This window comes from Bombina bombina, chromosome 3 (genome assembly GCF_027579735.1).
Source record: "Bombina bombina isolate aBomBom1 chromosome 3, aBomBom1.pri, whole genome shotgun sequence".
Lineage (NCBI taxonomy): Eukaryota > Metazoa > Chordata > Amphibia > Anura > Bombinatoridae > Bombina > Bombina bombina.
Window position 1 is genome coordinate 549297303 of NC_069501.1, and position 17552 is coordinate 549314854.

The 17552-nt window shown below is 41.1% G+C and overlaps 1 protein-coding gene across 4 annotated transcripts in view; it reads left to right on the top strand.

Moving 5' to 3' along the window:
• ZMYM4 (zinc finger MYM-type containing 4) overlaps positions 1 to 17552 on the top strand; it is a 710031-nt gene that overhangs the window by 182828 nt on the left and 509651 nt on the right. For all 4 annotated transcript variants that reach the window (XM_053707062.1, XM_053707061.1, XM_053707064.1 and 1 more), the window contains 2 exons: positions 10551 to 10612; positions 12653 to 12823. In XM_053707062.1, the coding sequence (XP_053563037.1) occupies positions 10551 to 10612; positions 12653 to 12823 (233 nt within the window). The remainder of the gene's footprint in view (positions 1 to 10550; positions 10613 to 12652; positions 12824 to 17552) is intronic.

The window sequence follows — 17552 nt, forward strand, 5'->3', positions numbered from 1 at the left end:
TTGCCATTTCCTGTTGGGGAGGAGAATATCCCACAAGTAAGGATGACGCCGTGGACCGGACACACCGTTGGAGAAAGTAATTTATCAGGTAAACATAAATTCTGTTTTTGTCCACCTGCCGAGCTCTTCTTTCCATTCCTCGGCTGTCAGTGGCTCAGTGTATGGAGGTAATCGGACTAATGGTAGCGGCAATGGGACATAGTTCCGTTTGCTCGCTTGCATCTCAGACCACTGCAACTATGCATGCTCAATCAGTGGAATGGGGATTATGTGGATTTATCTCCTCAGATAAATCTGGATCAAGAGACCAGAGACTCTATTCTTTGGTGGTTGTCACAGGATCATCTGTCCCAGGGAATGTGTTTCCGCAGGCCAGAATGGGTTACGTCAGTGACGACAGACGCCAGTCTTCTGGGCCGGGGTGCAGTCGAATTCCCTGAAAGCTCAGGGTTTGTGGACTCGGGAGGAGGCTCTCCTACCGATAAATATTCTGGAATTAAGAGCGATATTCAATGCTCTCCAGGCATGGCCTCAACTGGCTTCGGTCAGATTCATCAGGTTTGTCGGACAACATCACGACTATGGCTTATATAAATCATCAGGGCGGAACAAAGAGTTCCTTAGCGATGATAGACGTCTCACGGATAATCCAATGGGCAGAGGCTCACTCTTGCCATCTTTCAGCGATCTATATCCCAGGTGTAGAGAACTGGGAGGCAGATTTTCTAAGTCGTCAGACTTTTCATCATCCAGGGGAGTGGGAACTCCATCCGGATGTGTTTGCTCAGCTGGTTCGGCTATGGGGCACACCACAGTTGGATCTGATGGCGTCTCGTCAGAACGCCAAACTTCCTCATTACGGCTCCAGGTCAAGGGATCCTCAGGCTGTACTGATAGATGCTCTAGCAGTACCCTGGTTGTTCAACCTGGCTTATGTGTTTCCACCTTTCCCTCTCCTTCCACGTCTGATTGCCAGAATCAAACAGGAGAGAGCATTGGTGATTTTGATAGCGCCTGCGTGGCCACGCAGGACTTGGTATGCAGACCTGGTGGACATGTCATCCCTTCCACCATGTTCTCTGCCATTGAGACAGGACCTTCTGATTCAAGGTCCATTCAAGCATCCAAATCTAATTTCTCTGCAACTGACTGCTTGGAGATTAAACGCTTGATTCTATCAAAGCGGGGTTTCTCTGAGTCAGTCATAAATACCTTGTTTCAGGCTCGAAAGCCTGTTACCAGGAAAATTTATCATAAGATATGGCGTAAATATCTTTTTTGTTGCGAATCCACAGGCTTCTCCTGTAGTAAAATCATGATTCCTAGGATTTTGTCTTTTCTCCAAGAGGGATTGGAGAAAGGATTATCAGCTAGTTCCCTAAAGGGACAGATATCTGCTCTGTCTATTTTGTTGCACAAGCGTCTGGCAGATGTTCCAGTCGTTCTGGCTTTTTGTCAGGCTTTAGTTAGAATTAAGCCTGTGTTTAAACCTATTGCTCCGCCATGGCGTCTAAATTTAGTTCTTAGAGTTCTTCAGGGGGTACCGTTTGAACCCATGCATTCCATAGATATTAAGCTTTTATCTTGGAAATTTTTGTTCCTAGTTGCGATCTCTTCAGTTCGAAGAGTTTCTGAGCTATCTGCAATGTGACTCTCCTTATCTTGTGTTCCATGCTGATAAGGTGGTTTTGCTTACCAAGCCTGGGTTCCTACCTAAGTTTGTTACTAACAGGAATATCAATCAAGAAATTGTTGTTCCTTCTCTGTGTCCTAATCCTTCTTGTAAGAAGGAACGTCTGTTGCACAACTTGGACGTGGTTCGTGCTTTGAAATTTTATTTGCAGGCAACCAAAGATTTTCGTCAAACATCTTCTTTGTTTGTTGTCTATTCTGGAAAACGTAGGGGTCAAAAGGCTACCGCGACTTCTCTTTCCTTTTGGCTGAAAAGCATCATCGGTTTGGCTTATGAGACTGCTGGACAGCAGCCTCCTGAGAGGATTACAGCTCATTCTACTAGAGCGGTAGCTTCCACATGGGCTTTTAAAAATTATGCTTCTGTGGAACAGATTTGTAAGGCTGCGACTTGGTCGTCGCTTCATACCTTTTCAAAATTTTATAAATTTGATACTTTTGCTTCTTCGGAGGCTATTTTTGGGAGAAAGGTTTTGCAAGCAGTGGTGCCTTCCGTTTAGGTTCCTGTCTTGTCCCTCCCTTCATCCGTGTCCTAAAGCTTTGGTATTGGTATCCCACAAGTTAGGATGAATCTGTGGACTCAGTACATCATGCAAAAGAAAACAAAATTTATGCTTACCTGATAAATTTCTTTCTTTTGCGATGTACCGAGTCCACGGCCCGCCCTGTCTATTCAAGACAGACAGTATTTTTTTAGGTAAACTTCAGTCACCTCTGCACCTTATAGTTTCTCCTTTTCTTCCTTGGCCTTCGGTCGAATGACTGGGGGTTGGAGTTAAGGGGGGAGCTATATAGACAGCTCTGCTGTGGTGCTCTCTTTGCTACTTGATGTCAGGAAGGACAATATACACCAAGTTAGGATGAATCCGTGGACTCGGTACATCGCAAAAGAAAGACATTTATCAGGTAAGCATAAATTTTGTTTTTCTGTAAGGGCCATTAAATTTTGCATGGCATGGAAATTACAGTTCCTATTGTGATAGGGTATAGATTGTGATATTTAGTATTCTGACAGGTGTAAGCCAGCAATATTAAGGGAGTGCTAGTGATGGCTTGACACTTGATAAGATGCCACTGAAGGAGGCAGACATAACATTTCTGCCAAAAATATCTTGATTGGTATCAGTTTATCCATTGTGATGAATTATTGTGCATATTAATTAGTAAGATACATTGTGGAAGTTGTATAGCAGTTCTACTTCAAGTGTAATGGGTTTCACAAAGGATTACATTGAGGCATTACTATCTGTGTTGCTAATAGCTACTGAAGTTCATATTTTAAGAAAGAATAACTGTTGCTTGATTATCAGCCTGTGAATGTCCTACCAAGATAACAAGCACACATACAGCACCTCAGCTTCATAAACAAAAACACATCACAAATTAAATTATAGGTTTACCAGTGGCTTACAAACCCAGGTCCATTTTTAAGGCCCCTGGGGTTTTGAAAGTTTATGGTTTGATTCTGCAAAATATTTACAACTTATCAGCCACTATAAATGAGATTCTTGCAGGGTTAGTTGCTCCTTTTCTGAGTTATGGATGTCATTCTTATGGACAGACGTGGTTAATTTCCTTTAACTTGAAAGCACAAAGGGTATTTTGTTAAAGGGACAGTAAACACCTTGTAATTGCTAGACATTTATGTAGTGTTGCTATAGAATAAACAGCCAAGTTTTAACATTTTTAAGACAAATTAATATCCTTTTTACTGCATTTAGTTTTCAGTAGCCAAACTCCATCCACCATTTGCCTTATCTGGATGAGCCAATCTGGGCTTTAGTCTGCAGACAGCAAAGCTAGTGTTTCACAATTTCCTGCATTATTGTAACAATTTAGCTATATGCATAACTTATCTTTAAATGTACATTTGACTCCAAAAATGTTACCATCCTTATGAAAGAGAAATAATTAAAATTAAAAGGTGGACTGAGCGACATCAAGATTAAAGGGACACTGAACCCAAATGTTTTCTTTTGTAATTCAGAAAGAGCATGCAATTTTAAGCAACTTTCTAATTTACTCCTATTATCAATTTTTCTTCGTTCTCTTGCTATCATTATTTGAAAAAGAAGGCATCTAAGCTTTTTTTTGGTTTCAGTACTCTGGAGAGCACTTTTTTATTGGTGGATGAATTTATCCACCAATCAGCAAGGACAACCCAAGTTGTTCACCAAAAATGGGCCGGCATCTAAACTTACATTCTTGCATTTCAAATAAAGATACCAAGAGAATGAAGAAAATTTGATAATAGGAGTAAATTAGAAAGTTGCTTAAAATTTCATGCTCAATCTGAATCACGAAAGAAATTTTTTGGGTACAGTGTCCCTTTAAAGGGACACTCAAGTAAAAAATAAACTTCAAGATTCAGATACAGCATGCAATTTTAAACAACTTTCCAATTTACTTCAATTAACAAAATGTGCACAGTATTTTAATATTTACACTTTTTGAGTCACCAACTCCTACTGAGCATGTGCAAGAATTCACTGCATATACGTATATGCATTATGTGATACAGATACAGGGGGATGATACAGGGGGAGTGGAAATAGACATAACTTTGAAATTTATTTAACAAAAATCAACTACTCATTTGAAGTTCAGACTAAGTGCTATTGCATTGTCTTCTTATCATGCATTTGTTGATTATGCAAATCTACTGTATTGCCTGGTCCTTTAAGAACCCCACTGGATTTTTTAAATGGGTACAGGTTGTATATTGTGCATATACAGTACCATCTTCCGATTTGATATACAAGCAGTCCTCTGGTTATGAACAAGATAGGTTCTGTAGGTTTGTTCTTAAGTTGAATTTGCATGTAAGTTGGAACTTTTTAGGTGAAACTCTAGCCAAACATTTTTTTTAGTTTTGGATAGCATAGGGAAAAGTTTGTTTCTTTTTAATGACTCGAGTCCACGGATCATCTAATTACTATTGGGAATATCACTCCTGCCCTGCAGGAGGCGGCAAAGCTGTTAAATATCAGCTCCCTTCCCTCCCACCCCAGCCATTCTCTTTGCCTACGTTAGTGCTAGGAAGTGGTAAAGTTAGGTGTTATTTAAGATTCTTCAATCAAGAGTGTTATTTTTAAAGTGGTGCAAGATTGTGCTGCTTTGTCCTAGGGTGTAGCCATAGTCCACATCAGTCTCTTCAGTAGAGCAGTGGTGGCTTTAGAGCAATGGGAACTTGTGGGACATAATTTTAACTGCGCCTCCCATAGATGTTATGCTGCCCTGATTATGAGAGTCTGAGGGGAAATACTCAGTCCTTTTTGTTTCCACAGGTCTATGTGAGGGAAAGGACCTCTCAAACCTGGTGAGCTGCCCTGCTGTTGGGCAGATTTGTGAGGTAAGTGCGGACTTTAATTATTTCTGGAGCAAGTCACTCAGAAAAAATGGGCACTTTATTTTCAGAGTATGAGGAAAGAAAGGGGCCTTTTTAATACCAAGCACTTTATTTCACAAGGGACATTTTATCTCTCATTACTGGAGAGGACTTTTGACAGCATACGCAGGCACTGGGGCTGAGATAGCTGCTTATAATGAGGGCATACAAACTATGGCGGTTCCTCTTAAAAAATACTGACCGGGAGATTATTTAGATACGCCCACGATGGGCGGAGCCAAGTGAGGTGGTAATCTCTGCATTACGCGCCATTTTTCTTACTTCTGGAGCGGAGGTGACTGAGTTTCTGACTAGATGCGCATGGGTTACTGAAGCATGCAAGTCTAAAAGCGGAACTAAAACGACTAGGATCGTCTTGCTGGAGTCTAGATTGTTTAGAGGTGTAGAGGTGTCTTTATTTTATATTTATTTAACTGTATACCACATTCTACAGTTTAGAGTAAAATAGTTGTTGTTTAACTTTTAAAGAGACAGTAATGTTTTTTGTTAAAAATTGAACTTATTATTGCTAATTTGATTCATTGTGAGTCAGAATGGACCAAGAGGCCTTGCAAATTGTCACCTGCTTCTTGTGTTTTGATGCTAATGTGCAACCACCAATCCCTTTTTGTTCATCTTGTATTGAGAGGACTTTAAGTTATAGGGATAGACTTTTTTCTGAGCCAACATGTTCCAAGAGGGATGTTGTCCAGGAGTCTATTGACAATGTTCAATTTTTGCCGCAGCTTTCTCCTCAAGCGTCCCAAAGTTTACCGCCCGCGCAAGCAGTGCCCTGCGTTTCCTCTCTAATTCCTTCTAGAATTACGTTGCAAGACATCACTTCTCTCATGTCTTCTACAGTTTCCCCCTCCCAGAAGCCTGAGGAGGGGGATTCCTTAGTAGCGTCTATATGTGAAATTTCAGATTCTGACAGTGTAATTCCTCTTGCTGATACTGAAGTTGTGTCTTGCAGGTTTAAGCTAGAACACCTCCATCTGTTACTCAAGGAGGTTTTAGCTACATTGGACGACTGCGACACCACGCTCATAGTTAATCCTAAGAAATCCAGTAAGCTAAACAAATATTTAGTGGAGGTTTTTCCTGTGCCAGATAGAGCTACTGAGATCATTGCTAAGGAATGGGAGACACTGGGTATCCCTTTTTCCCCTTCTCCTATATTTAAAAAGATGTTTCCCATAGCAGGCTCTATCAAGGAGTCTTGACAACAGTAACCAAGGTGGAAGGAGCAGTTTCCACTCTGGCCAAGAGAACTACTATACCCATAGAGGATAGTTGTGCCTTTAAGGATCCGATGGATAAAAAACTGGAGGGGTTACTCAAGAAGATGTACGTACACCAGGGGTTACAATGGCAACCTGCAGTGTGCATTGCTACCGTCACTAGCGCGGCGGCATACTGGTTTGATGCTTTGTCTGATGCCATTAGGACAGACACTCCCCTTGATGAAATTCAGGATAGGATAAAAGCCCTTAAGTTGGCTAATTCCTTTATTACTGATGCTTCCCTACAGGTTATCAAACTGGGAGCAAAGATTTCAGGTTTTGCTGACTCAGCTCGCAGAGCCTTATGGTTAACGCTTTGGTCTCCGGATGTGTCCTCTAAGTCTAAACTTCTAGCGATTCCTTACAAGGGGAAGACCTTGTTTGGATCGGGCTTGATGGAAATAATCTCTGATATCACGGGAGGAAAGGGTCACCTTCTTCCTCAGGATAAGAGAAACAAGCAAAAGGGACGTCAAAGTAATTTTCGTTCCTTTTGAAATTTCAAAGGAAGTTCTTCCGTTTCCGCCTCCAAGCAGGAGCAGTCCAAACAAAAACAAAACAGCATGAAGGGCATGCCCTGATCCGGGATCGGATCTGGTAGGGGGCAGACTTTCCTTTTTCGCCCAGGCTTGGGCTCGAGATGTTCAGGATCCCTGGGCAGTAGAAATGGTGTCCCAGGGATACAAACTAGAGTTCAAAAGTTTTCTTCCCAGCGGCAGGTTTCTGCTTTCAAGATTATCTGCAGACCAGACAAAGAGAGGTGTTCTTACAATGTGTAAGGGACCTCTCCAACCTGGGAGTGATAGTTCCTGTTCCGATGCAGGAACGGGGTCTGGGATTTTATTCCAACCTGTTCGTGGTTCCCAAAAAAGAGGGAACCTTCAGACCAATTTTAGATCTCAAGAGTCAAAAACAAATTCCTCAGAGTACCTTCCTTCAAGATGGAAACTATTCGTTCCATTCTTCCTTTGGTCCAAGAGGGCCAATTTACGACAACTGTGGATTTAAAGGATGCGTACCTGCATGTCCCCATTCACAGGTTTCTAAGGTTTGCCTTCCTAGACAAACACTTTCGTATCACTTCCTTTCGGTCTTGCCACAGCTCCCAGAATTTTCTCAAAGATTCTGGAATCTCTGTTGGCAGTGCTTCAATTACGGGGCATTGTAGTGGCGTCCTATCTGGACGACATTCTGGTCTAGGCGCCATCCTTTCAACTAGCAAGGTCCCACACGGAAATGTTATCCTTCCTGTGATCTCACGGTTGGAAGATAAATTTGGAAAAGAGCTCCTTAGTTCCAAGTACAAGGGTAACCTTGGAAATCGTAATAGATTCCGTCTCAATGAAGATTTTTCTGACAGAAGTCAGGAAATCAAAAATTTTCTATTCTTATCTAGCGTTTCATTCCGCTCCTCGGCCATCAGTGGGTCAGTGCATGGAGGTAGTCGGGCTGATGGTAGCGGCAATGGACATCATCCCGTTCGCTCGTTTCCATCTCAGACCTCTGCAGCTAAACATGCTCAGTCAATGGAACGGAGATTATGCGCATTTGTCTCCTCGAATACTACTGAAGCAGGAGTCAAGGGATTCTCTTCATCTCTCACAGGGAACCTGCTTTCGCAGACCCTCTTGGGCAATTGTGACAACAGACGCCAGCCTTCTGAGATGGGAGCAGTCTGGGGCTCCCTAAAGACTCTGGCAGTTTGGACTCAGAGTCTGTTCTACCAATCAACATTCTGGAGCTGAGAGCGATCCTCAATGCCCTTCTGGCCTGGCCCCAGTTAGCCTCGGCCCAGTTTATCTGGTTCCAGTCGGACAACATAACTTCAGTGGCTTACATCAATCATCAGGGAGGAACGCAGAGTTCCTTAGCAATGAAGGAGGTAGCCAAAATTCTTCGGTGGGCGGATACCCACTCTTGTCTGTCGGCGATCCACATCCTAGGGGTGGACAACTGGGAGGCGGACTTCCTGTGCAGGCAGACCTTTCACCCGGGGGAGTGGGAACCTCCATCCGGAAGTGTTTTCCAGCCTGGTCAGCCGGAATTAGATCTCATGACATCTCATCAGAATGCTTCAAAGGTACGGATCAAGGTCCAGGGACCCTCAGGCTTTACGGATAGACGCTTTGGCGGTACCTTGGACCTCTAGTCTAGCATACCTATTTCCTCCGTTTGCTCTTCTTCCTCGATTCATTGCTCCAATCAAGCAGGAGAGGGCGTCGGTCATCCTCATTGCACCGGCTTGGCCTCGCAGGATTTGGTATGCAGATCTGGTGGACATGTCATCTCATCCACCTTGGAGACTTCCGTTGAGGAAGGACCTTCTACTTCAAGGGCCCTTCTTTCATCCGAATTTAGTTTCTCTAAAGCTTAATTTTATCCATGCGGGGCTTTTCAGAATCGATCATAGAGACCATGATTCAGGCACGTAAGCCTGTAACTAGGAAGATTTACTACAAGATATGGTGTAAATATCTCTATTGGTGTGAATCCAAGGGCTACTCTTGGAGTAGGGTTAGGATCCCTAGAATTTTGTCTTTTCTCCAAGAGGGTTTGGAGTAAGGATTATCAGCTAGTTCCCTAAAGGGTCAAATATCTGCCTTGTCTATTTTGTTACACAAGCGTCTGGCGGACGTACCAGACGTGCAATCTTTTTGCAAGGTTTTGGTCAGGATCAGGCCTGTGTTCAAACCAATTACTCCTCCCTGGAGTCTTAATTTAGTTCTTAAGGTTCTTCAAGGGGCTCCGTTTGAGCCTATGCATTCCTTAGATATTAAGTTGTTATCTTGGAAAGTTTTGTTTCTTGTTGCTATTTCTTCTGCACGTAGAGTGTCAGAACTCTCAGCATTGCAGTATGAGTCTCCTTACCTTATTTTTCATTCAGATAAGGTAGTTTTATGTACAAAGTTAGGATTTCTACCTAATGTAGTTTCTGACAGGAACATTAATCAGGAGATTGTTGTTCCTTCCTTATGTCCTAATCCTTCTTCTCAGAAGGAACGGCTTCTGCACAATTTAGACGTGGTACGTACCTTAAAATTTTACTTACAGGCGACTAAGGGACAGAAAGCTAGGGCTACTTCTTTCCTTTTGGCTGAAGAGTATTATTCGTTTTACCTGCTGGACAGCATCCTCCAGAGAGTGTTACGGCTCATTCCACAAGGGCTGTTGCTTCCTCATGGGAATTCAAGAACGAAGCTTCTGTGGAACAGATTTGCAAGGCTGCAACTTGGTCTTCTCTTCATACTTTTTCATAATTCTACAAATTTGACACTTTTGCTTCGGCTAATGCCGCCTTTGGGAGAAAGGTTCTTCAAGCAGTGGTGCCTTCCGTTTATGTTCCCTGTCTTGTCCCTCCCGTATCATCTGTGTACTCTAGCTTGGGTATTGATTCACAATAGTAATTTGATGATCCGTTGACTCATCGTGTCACTAAACAGAAAAGGAAATTTATGCTTACCTGATAAATGTATTTCTTTTTTGACACAATGAGTCCATGGCCCGCCCTGTTCTTCAGACAGGTTGCTGGTTTGTTATAAACTTCAGACACCTCTGCACCTTGTTGCTTCCTTTCTCTCCTTTACTTCGGTCGAATGACTGGGGTGGGAGGGAAGGGAGGTGATATTTAACAGCTTTGCTGCAGGGCAGGAGTGATATTCCCAATAGTACTTAGATGATCCGTGGACTCATCGTGTCAAAAAAGAAATACATATATCAGGTAAGCATAAATTTTCTTTTTGCTATCTGTGCCCCTGTTCTGAAAATTTCTCATCACTTTTAGTCCTTGTGACAATTGGATTTTGAGTATTTTGGGTTATCCTGGAAAGAAGGATTGGCGATGAAGCTCTATTTTCTCTGTTTATAAGTACGAGTTGTACTTAAGTTGGATGTCTGTAACCCGGGGACTGTCTGTACATACCTCTTTATGGTAGAGGTTATAAAATGGGTGTTAAGGTTGCCTTAAAAGCAACCTAAAACTCAGCATACAATGGTGCGTAAAATAAATCTAAAAGTCTCTATTAATAAACAAATTCTGTGATTATCAAAGATAAAGTACGAAATAATAGTAGCAGGTTTACAAAGACTAGAAAATATTAATCTTAATTTGCCACCTTTTTTTCTCATCGTACTTGTATTACGGATGCATTTTTTAGCTTTTATTAAAGCTGTTGTCTTCACATTGGCAGGCCAAATGGAGGATCCATCACGTGCACAGCTGGTGGCACAAGCTCCAGAGACAAATTTTAGGGTAAGTCATATGTCTTCATTTCTGTTGCAGTAGTTACTTTTTTATTTTTTATTTCAATGTAGCTCTCTCTCTAGGTTATGTGTTTTCTAAATTCAAGTTATTTACTAATAGTTTAAATTAGTTGCAAATTTATTTAAAGTGAATGTCAATTTTGATGCTAAAGTGCCCGGTTTTTAAAAATTCGATTAAAACCAGGGGCACTTTAATTTATCAAAATATACATTTCACTCCTGTTGTGAAAAAAAACCTTAACTTTTAAACTTGACAGCTGCTCCAGCTTCCTCCACCCGTCGCAAAGCCTCTCCCTGGGTCTAAAATGTGGAATCCGGCTTCCTCCAATCACGGTGTTGATTCAGACACTGATTTGCCCGGGGGGGGGGGGGGGGAGCCGTGATTGGAGTATGACCTATCCATCATTTCTGACGTCAGAAATGGCTTGCAACGACTGGAGGAAGCTGGAGCTGCTGTCAAGATTAAAAGGTAAAAAAAAATTCACAGCAGGAGTGAAATGTAAATTTTGATGAATTAACGTGCACCTGTTTTTAATTGAGTTTTTAAAAACCGGGCACTTAAGCATCAAAATCTACATTCACTTTAAGGGAATTTTATAGACCTATTTAAATTAAATAAACAGCCCTCCTTACTAGATGTTATCGTGATACAATTTAAGTTAAATTTTTTATTCCACCTTTCCAACTCTTTTAATATACAGTTTACGCCGGGGTTAGGTTCCAGAAAGAATGGTTGTAAATTGAAACTGTTGTAAATTGAAACCCAGTTTATAATGTAAGTCAGTGGAAAGTGAGGGAACTAGGTTCCAGGCCCCTCTCAAAATTGTCATAAGTAACCCCTAATACATTATTTTTAAAGCTTTGAAATGAAGACTTTAAATGCTAAACAGCATTATAAACCTAATAAAATAGTCACACAACACAGAATATATAATTAAACTAAGTTAAATTAACAAAAAACATTTGCTAAACAGCATTATAAACCTAATAAAATAATCACACAGCACAGACTTTACTTGCATTTTTCTGCAAACAGTTCTTTCTATGCATTCCAATCTGGACTGATTTATAGACAGGAAGATCTTTTTCCTTTGCAAGCTGCTCGTTAGCTCAGGTCTGGTTAAACTGATTAATTTCAACTTGCTTGGCTTGCATTTCTTTGCTGCAACACAAGCGGGCAGCTCCACCTACTGGCTATTTTAATCAATGCACTGCTTCTCAATGCTTTTCAATAGCAGTCACATGACTGAAAAAAAAGGTTGTTATTCTGAAACGGTGCAAATTGAACTGTTGTAAACCGAGGGCCACATTAAAATATGGAAATTAGAAACATCATCATAGCACTCATTTAAAAATTAGAAACATCATCATAGCACTCATTTAAAAATTCCAACATTCACTATTATACACTGTAAATTCACCCTGGATCGTATAACTAAAACATAAATGTTTTTTTTATGTCAAAGTAGAAGAAAAGTCTCCCAAATTAAAATCAGTTCCTTGCATAATCGATCATGTTCTTTTAGAAGAACCTATTAATCCAAATATTAAAAATTATTGTACAGCAGTCCTATACCACTATTACAGTGCCCTATAAAACGCATATTAGGGGCTCTAAATATGTACATGAGGTGGTGACTGTCTATTCTGAGCAGTATAGGTAATGAAATATACACTCAGATGATCTATCACTAAGTACTAAACAGATCCCCGGCACAGGAGAGCTGCAATCCCCAACTGGCCCAATAGCCTGGCACACTTTTTGGCCCCAATCCCTATTGTCTCCATGCTTTTTATAAGAATATCGAACCAATCAAAAAGCTCAATCAGAGAACAAAGCCTCCAAACAATCATTTATATTCAGTCACTCAAGAAATCCAGCACACAGATTGTCATATTTGTCATCATAGTGATTTAATTGATAAGTGGGGTAATATACTTAATGCTGCATATAATACTGTAATCAGCATCCCATTAATAATGACCAGTATTTCTTACCTCATAGCCACCCTCTGTTTATTCGCTCCAGGAGTCGGGTTATACATACAGCAGCAAGTCACCAATGGCAGATGGTTTGGCCAACTCCTATTCCTCCAGTGTTAGAATAAAGGAGGAGCCAATGGATGAAGATTATGAGAAAGCTTTGGCGCCTCCAGCTGGTTTTGCAGATAAAATCAAAGATGAACCAGATAACGCTGAGGTAAGCATGCATCCTACTTTCACACCTCTTCTAACAGCTTTGAACTTTTTTTAATGCTGAGATAAGCATGCATCCTACTTTCACACCTCTTCTAACAGCGTTGAACTTTTTTTCAGGAAAATAAAAACTTAAGCATTCTCTCTTTTTTTCTTCTTCTTTTTTTTTAATGCTAGATCCACTTAGGTAATGGATTCTAAATTTGGCTAATTTCTTTCATATAGGTGGCAAGAGTCCATGAGCTAGTGACGTATGGGATATACATTCCTACTAGGAGGGTGCAAAGTTTCCCAAACTTCAAATGCCTATAAATACACGTCCTACCTCACTTATACCTCAGTTTTACAAACTTGCCTTCTTAGGAGAGGTGAAGCATGATGTGCTTGATTTCTTCTGTGAAATGCGATTCTAAGCATATTGAAGCCCAGTTCCTCTCTAAATACAGTGTTTGTCTAAAGGGATGTGAAGGGAGTATTGCCTGATGATACCATGTTTTCGCCTATGGGAAATCTATTCATAAGGCTCTCTGTAAATCTGTCGCAGGGATTCATCTGCTGCCTCCCTTTATAGATCGACAATATACTCTTGTACCATTACCTCTGCTGATATGTTGCAGTACTGGTTTGGCTGTCTGCTATATGTGGATGGGTGTCTTCAGGTAAGTATATATCTTTTTTTAAAACACTCTCAGCTATGTTTGGCACTTTATATTTCTAAAGTTTTAAATATATATTGCATATATTTGCCATGAGTCAGGTCTTTGTTTATTTCCCTTTGCAGTTTAACAGTTTCAGCATGGAAAATTATGTTTGGGAGAAATTTAGTAATTTTTTTCTTACCTGAGGTTTCAGCTAGTTGTAACTTCGATCTTGTTTTTTCAAATTTTTGTGGGCAAATTAGGCATGCGATGGTGCAAAACGCCTTTTTATTGCGTCATTCTTGGCACAATTTTTTTGGCGCGAAGGTTGCCGGTTATGATGTGAATCGTGTCATTTCCTGTTAACCTTGGCGTCATCTTTGTTGGCGTCATTTCTGGCGCCAAAAATTTTGTTATATTAAGTCTCTTCCTCTTTTGCTCTCTGCTTTTATTTGTTACAGAGGGCTATGATATTTGCTTTTGTTTTTCATATAAGCATTTTTTCCTATTCCTGAAACTGCTATTTCTTCTATAAGGTACGCCGAGTCCACGGATTCATCCTTTACTTGTGGGATATTATCCTCCTGCTAACAGGAAGTGGCAAAGAGCACCACAGCAGAGCTGTCTATATAGCTCCTCCCTTAGCTCCACGCCCAGTCATTCTCTTTGCCTACTCTAAGTACTAGGAAGGGTAAAGTGAAAGAGGTGATAAAATGCATTGCAATGTGACTCGCCTTATCTTGTTTTTCATTCTGATAAGTTGGTTTTGCGTACCAAACCTGGATTCCTTCCTAAGGTTGTTACTAATAGGAATATTAATCAGGAAATTGTTGTTCCTTCCCTGTGTCCTAATCCTTCCTCTAAGAAGGAGCGTCTGTTGCACAACTTGAATGTGGTTCGTGCTTTGAAGTTTTACTTGCAAGCGACCAAAGATTTCCGTCAAACATCTTCTCTGTTTGTTGTCTATTCTGGAAAGCGTAGAGGTCAAAAAGCTACGGCTACCTCTTTCTTTTTGGCTGAAAAGCATCATCTGTTTGGCATACGAGACTGCTGGACAGCAGCCTCCTGAAAGAATTACAGCTCACTCTACTAGAGCGGTGGCTTCCACATGGGCTTATAAAAATGATGCTTCTGTTGAACAGATTTGTAAGGCTGCGACTTGGTCTTCGCTTCATACCTTTTCCAAATTTTACAAATTTGATACTTTTGCTTCTTCGGAGGCTATTTCTCTTGTTAAGTGTATTCAGTCCCCGGGTCATCCATTACTTATGGGATATATTCCCTTACCAACAGGAAGTTGCAAGAGGATCACCCAAGCAGAGCTGCTATATAGCTCCTCCCCTCACATGTCATATCCAGTCATTCTCTTGCAACTCAACTAGATAGGTCGTTGTGAGAGGTCTGTGGTGTTTTTTATACTTAGTTTATTTCTTCAATCAAAAGTTTGTTATTTTAAATGGCACCGGAGTGTGCTGTTTTTTCTCAGGCAGTATTTGGAAGAAGAATCTGCCTGCGTTTTCTATGATCTTAGCAGAAGTAACTAAGATCCACTGGCTGTTCTCGCACATTCTGAGGAGTGGGGTAACTTCAGAAAGGGAATAGCGTGCGGAGTCTCCTGCAAATAAGGTATGTGCAGTAAATTATTTCTAAGGAATGGAATTGACTAAGAAAATACTGCTGATACCGATGTAATGTAAGTAAAGCCTTTAATGCAGTGAACGCGACTGATATCAGGCTGATTAAAATATATACAGTAAAGTAATTTTCTAAGGAATGGAATTTGACTAAGAAAATGCTATTAATACTGAAGTGATGTAATAAGCCTTAAATGCAGTAGAAGGACTGGTGTCAGGCTTATCAATAGAGATACATACTCTTTAAAAAAATAATAAAATAAAAAAAAAGATGTTTAAAACGTTTGCTGGCATGTTTAATCGTTTTGTGAGGTACATTGGTGATAAAACTTATTGGGGCATATATTTTTCCACATGGCTGACTTGTATTTCTGCATAGAAACAGTTAACTGAAACTCCCAATGTTGTAATAATGAGTGGGAGGGGCCTATTTTAGCGCATTTTTGCGCAGTAAAAATTCAGTCTGTCTTCCTGCTTCTTCCTGCATGACCCAGGACGTCTCTAGAGAGCTCAGGGGACTTCAAAAGTCATTTTGAGGGAGGTAATCAGTCACAGCAGACCTGTGACAGTGTGTTTGACTGTGTTAAAAAACGTTTTTTTCTCTATTATATCCGTTTTGGGTATTAAGGGGTTAATCATCCATTTGCAAGTGGGTGCAATGCTCTGCTAACTTAATACATTTACTGTGAAATTTTGGTTGCTATAACGGATTTGGTTCATTGTTATTTCAACTGTGACAGTTTTTTTGTGCTTCTTAAAGGAACAGTAAGCGTTTTTCTATATTGCTTGTAAAATTATTTACAGTGTTTTCCAAGTCTGCTAGTCTTATTGCTAGTCTGTTTAAACATGTCTGACACAGATGCATCTGTTTGTTCACTATGTTTGAAGGCCAGTGTGGAGCCCCATAGAAATATGTGTACTAAATGTATTGATTTCACTTTAAATAATAAAGGTCAGTCTTTATCTATAAAGGAATTATCACCAGACAACGAGGGGGAAGTTATGCCGACTAACTCTCCTCACATGTCAGTACCTTCGCCTCCCGCTCAGGAGGCGCGTGATATTGTGGCGCCAAGTGCATCAGGGACGCCCATACAAATCACTTTACAAGACATGGCTACTATTATGAATAATACCCTGACAAAAGTATTATCTAAATTGCCAGAATTAAGAGGCAAGCGCTATTGCTCTGGGATAAGAACAGAGCGCGCTGGTGCTATGAGAGCCATGTCCGATACTGCGTCACAGTTTGCAGAACATGAGGACGGAGAGCTTCATTCTGTGGGTGACGGATCTGATCCAGGGAAACCGGATTCAGAGATCTCTAATTTTAAATTTAAGCTTGAGAACCTCTGTGTATTGCTAGGGGAGGTTTTAGCGGCTCTGAATGACTGTAACACAGTTGCAATTCCAGAGAAATTATGTAGGCTGGATAGATACTATGCAGTACCGGTGTGTACTGACGTTTTTCCTATACCTAAAAGGCTTACAGAAATTATTAGTAAGGAGTGGGATAGACCTGGTGTGCCCTTTTCCCCACCTCCTATATTTAGGAAAATGTTTCCAATAGACGCCACTACACGGGACTTATGGCAGACGGTCCCTAAGGTGGAGGGAGCAGTTTCTACTTTAGCTAAGCGTACCACTATCCCGGTGGAGGATAGTTGTGCTTTTTCGGATCCAATGGATAAAAAATTAGAAGGTTACCTTAAGAAAATGTTTGTTCAACAAGGTTTTATCTTACAGCCCCTTGCATGCATTGCGCCTGTCACTGCTGCTGCGGCATTCTGGTTTGAGTCTCTAGAAGAGGCCATTCACTCAGCTCCATTGGATGAAATTATGGACAAGCTTAAAGCACTTAAGCTAGCTAATGCATTTGTTTCTGATGCCATTGTACATTTAACTAAACTAGCAGCTAAGAACTCCGGATTTGCCATCCAGGCGCGCGGAGCGCTATGGCTTAAATCCTGGTCAGCTGACGTGACTTCTAAATCTAAATTGCTTAATATTCCTTTCAAGGGGCAAACCTTATTCGGGCCCGGCTTGAAAGAAATTATCGCTGACATTACTGGAGGTAAGGGTCATACTCTTCCTCAGGACAGGGCCAAATCGAAGGCCAAACAGTCTAATTTTCGTGCCTTTCAAAACTTCAAGGCAGGAGCAACGTCAACTTCCTCCGCCCCAAAACAGGAAGGAACTGTTGCTCGTTACAGACAGGCTGGAAAACTAACCAGTCCTGGAACAAGGGCAAGCAGGCCAGAAAACCTGCTACTGCCCCTAAGACAGCATGAAGGGTTGGCCCCCTATCCGGAAACGGATCTAGTGGGGGGCAGACTTTCTCTCTTCGCCCAGGCGTGGGCAAGAGATGTCCAGTATCCCTGGGCGTTGGAGATCATATCTCAGGGATATCTTGTGGACTTCAAGGCTTCTCCTCCTCAAGGGAGATTTCATCTTTCAAGGT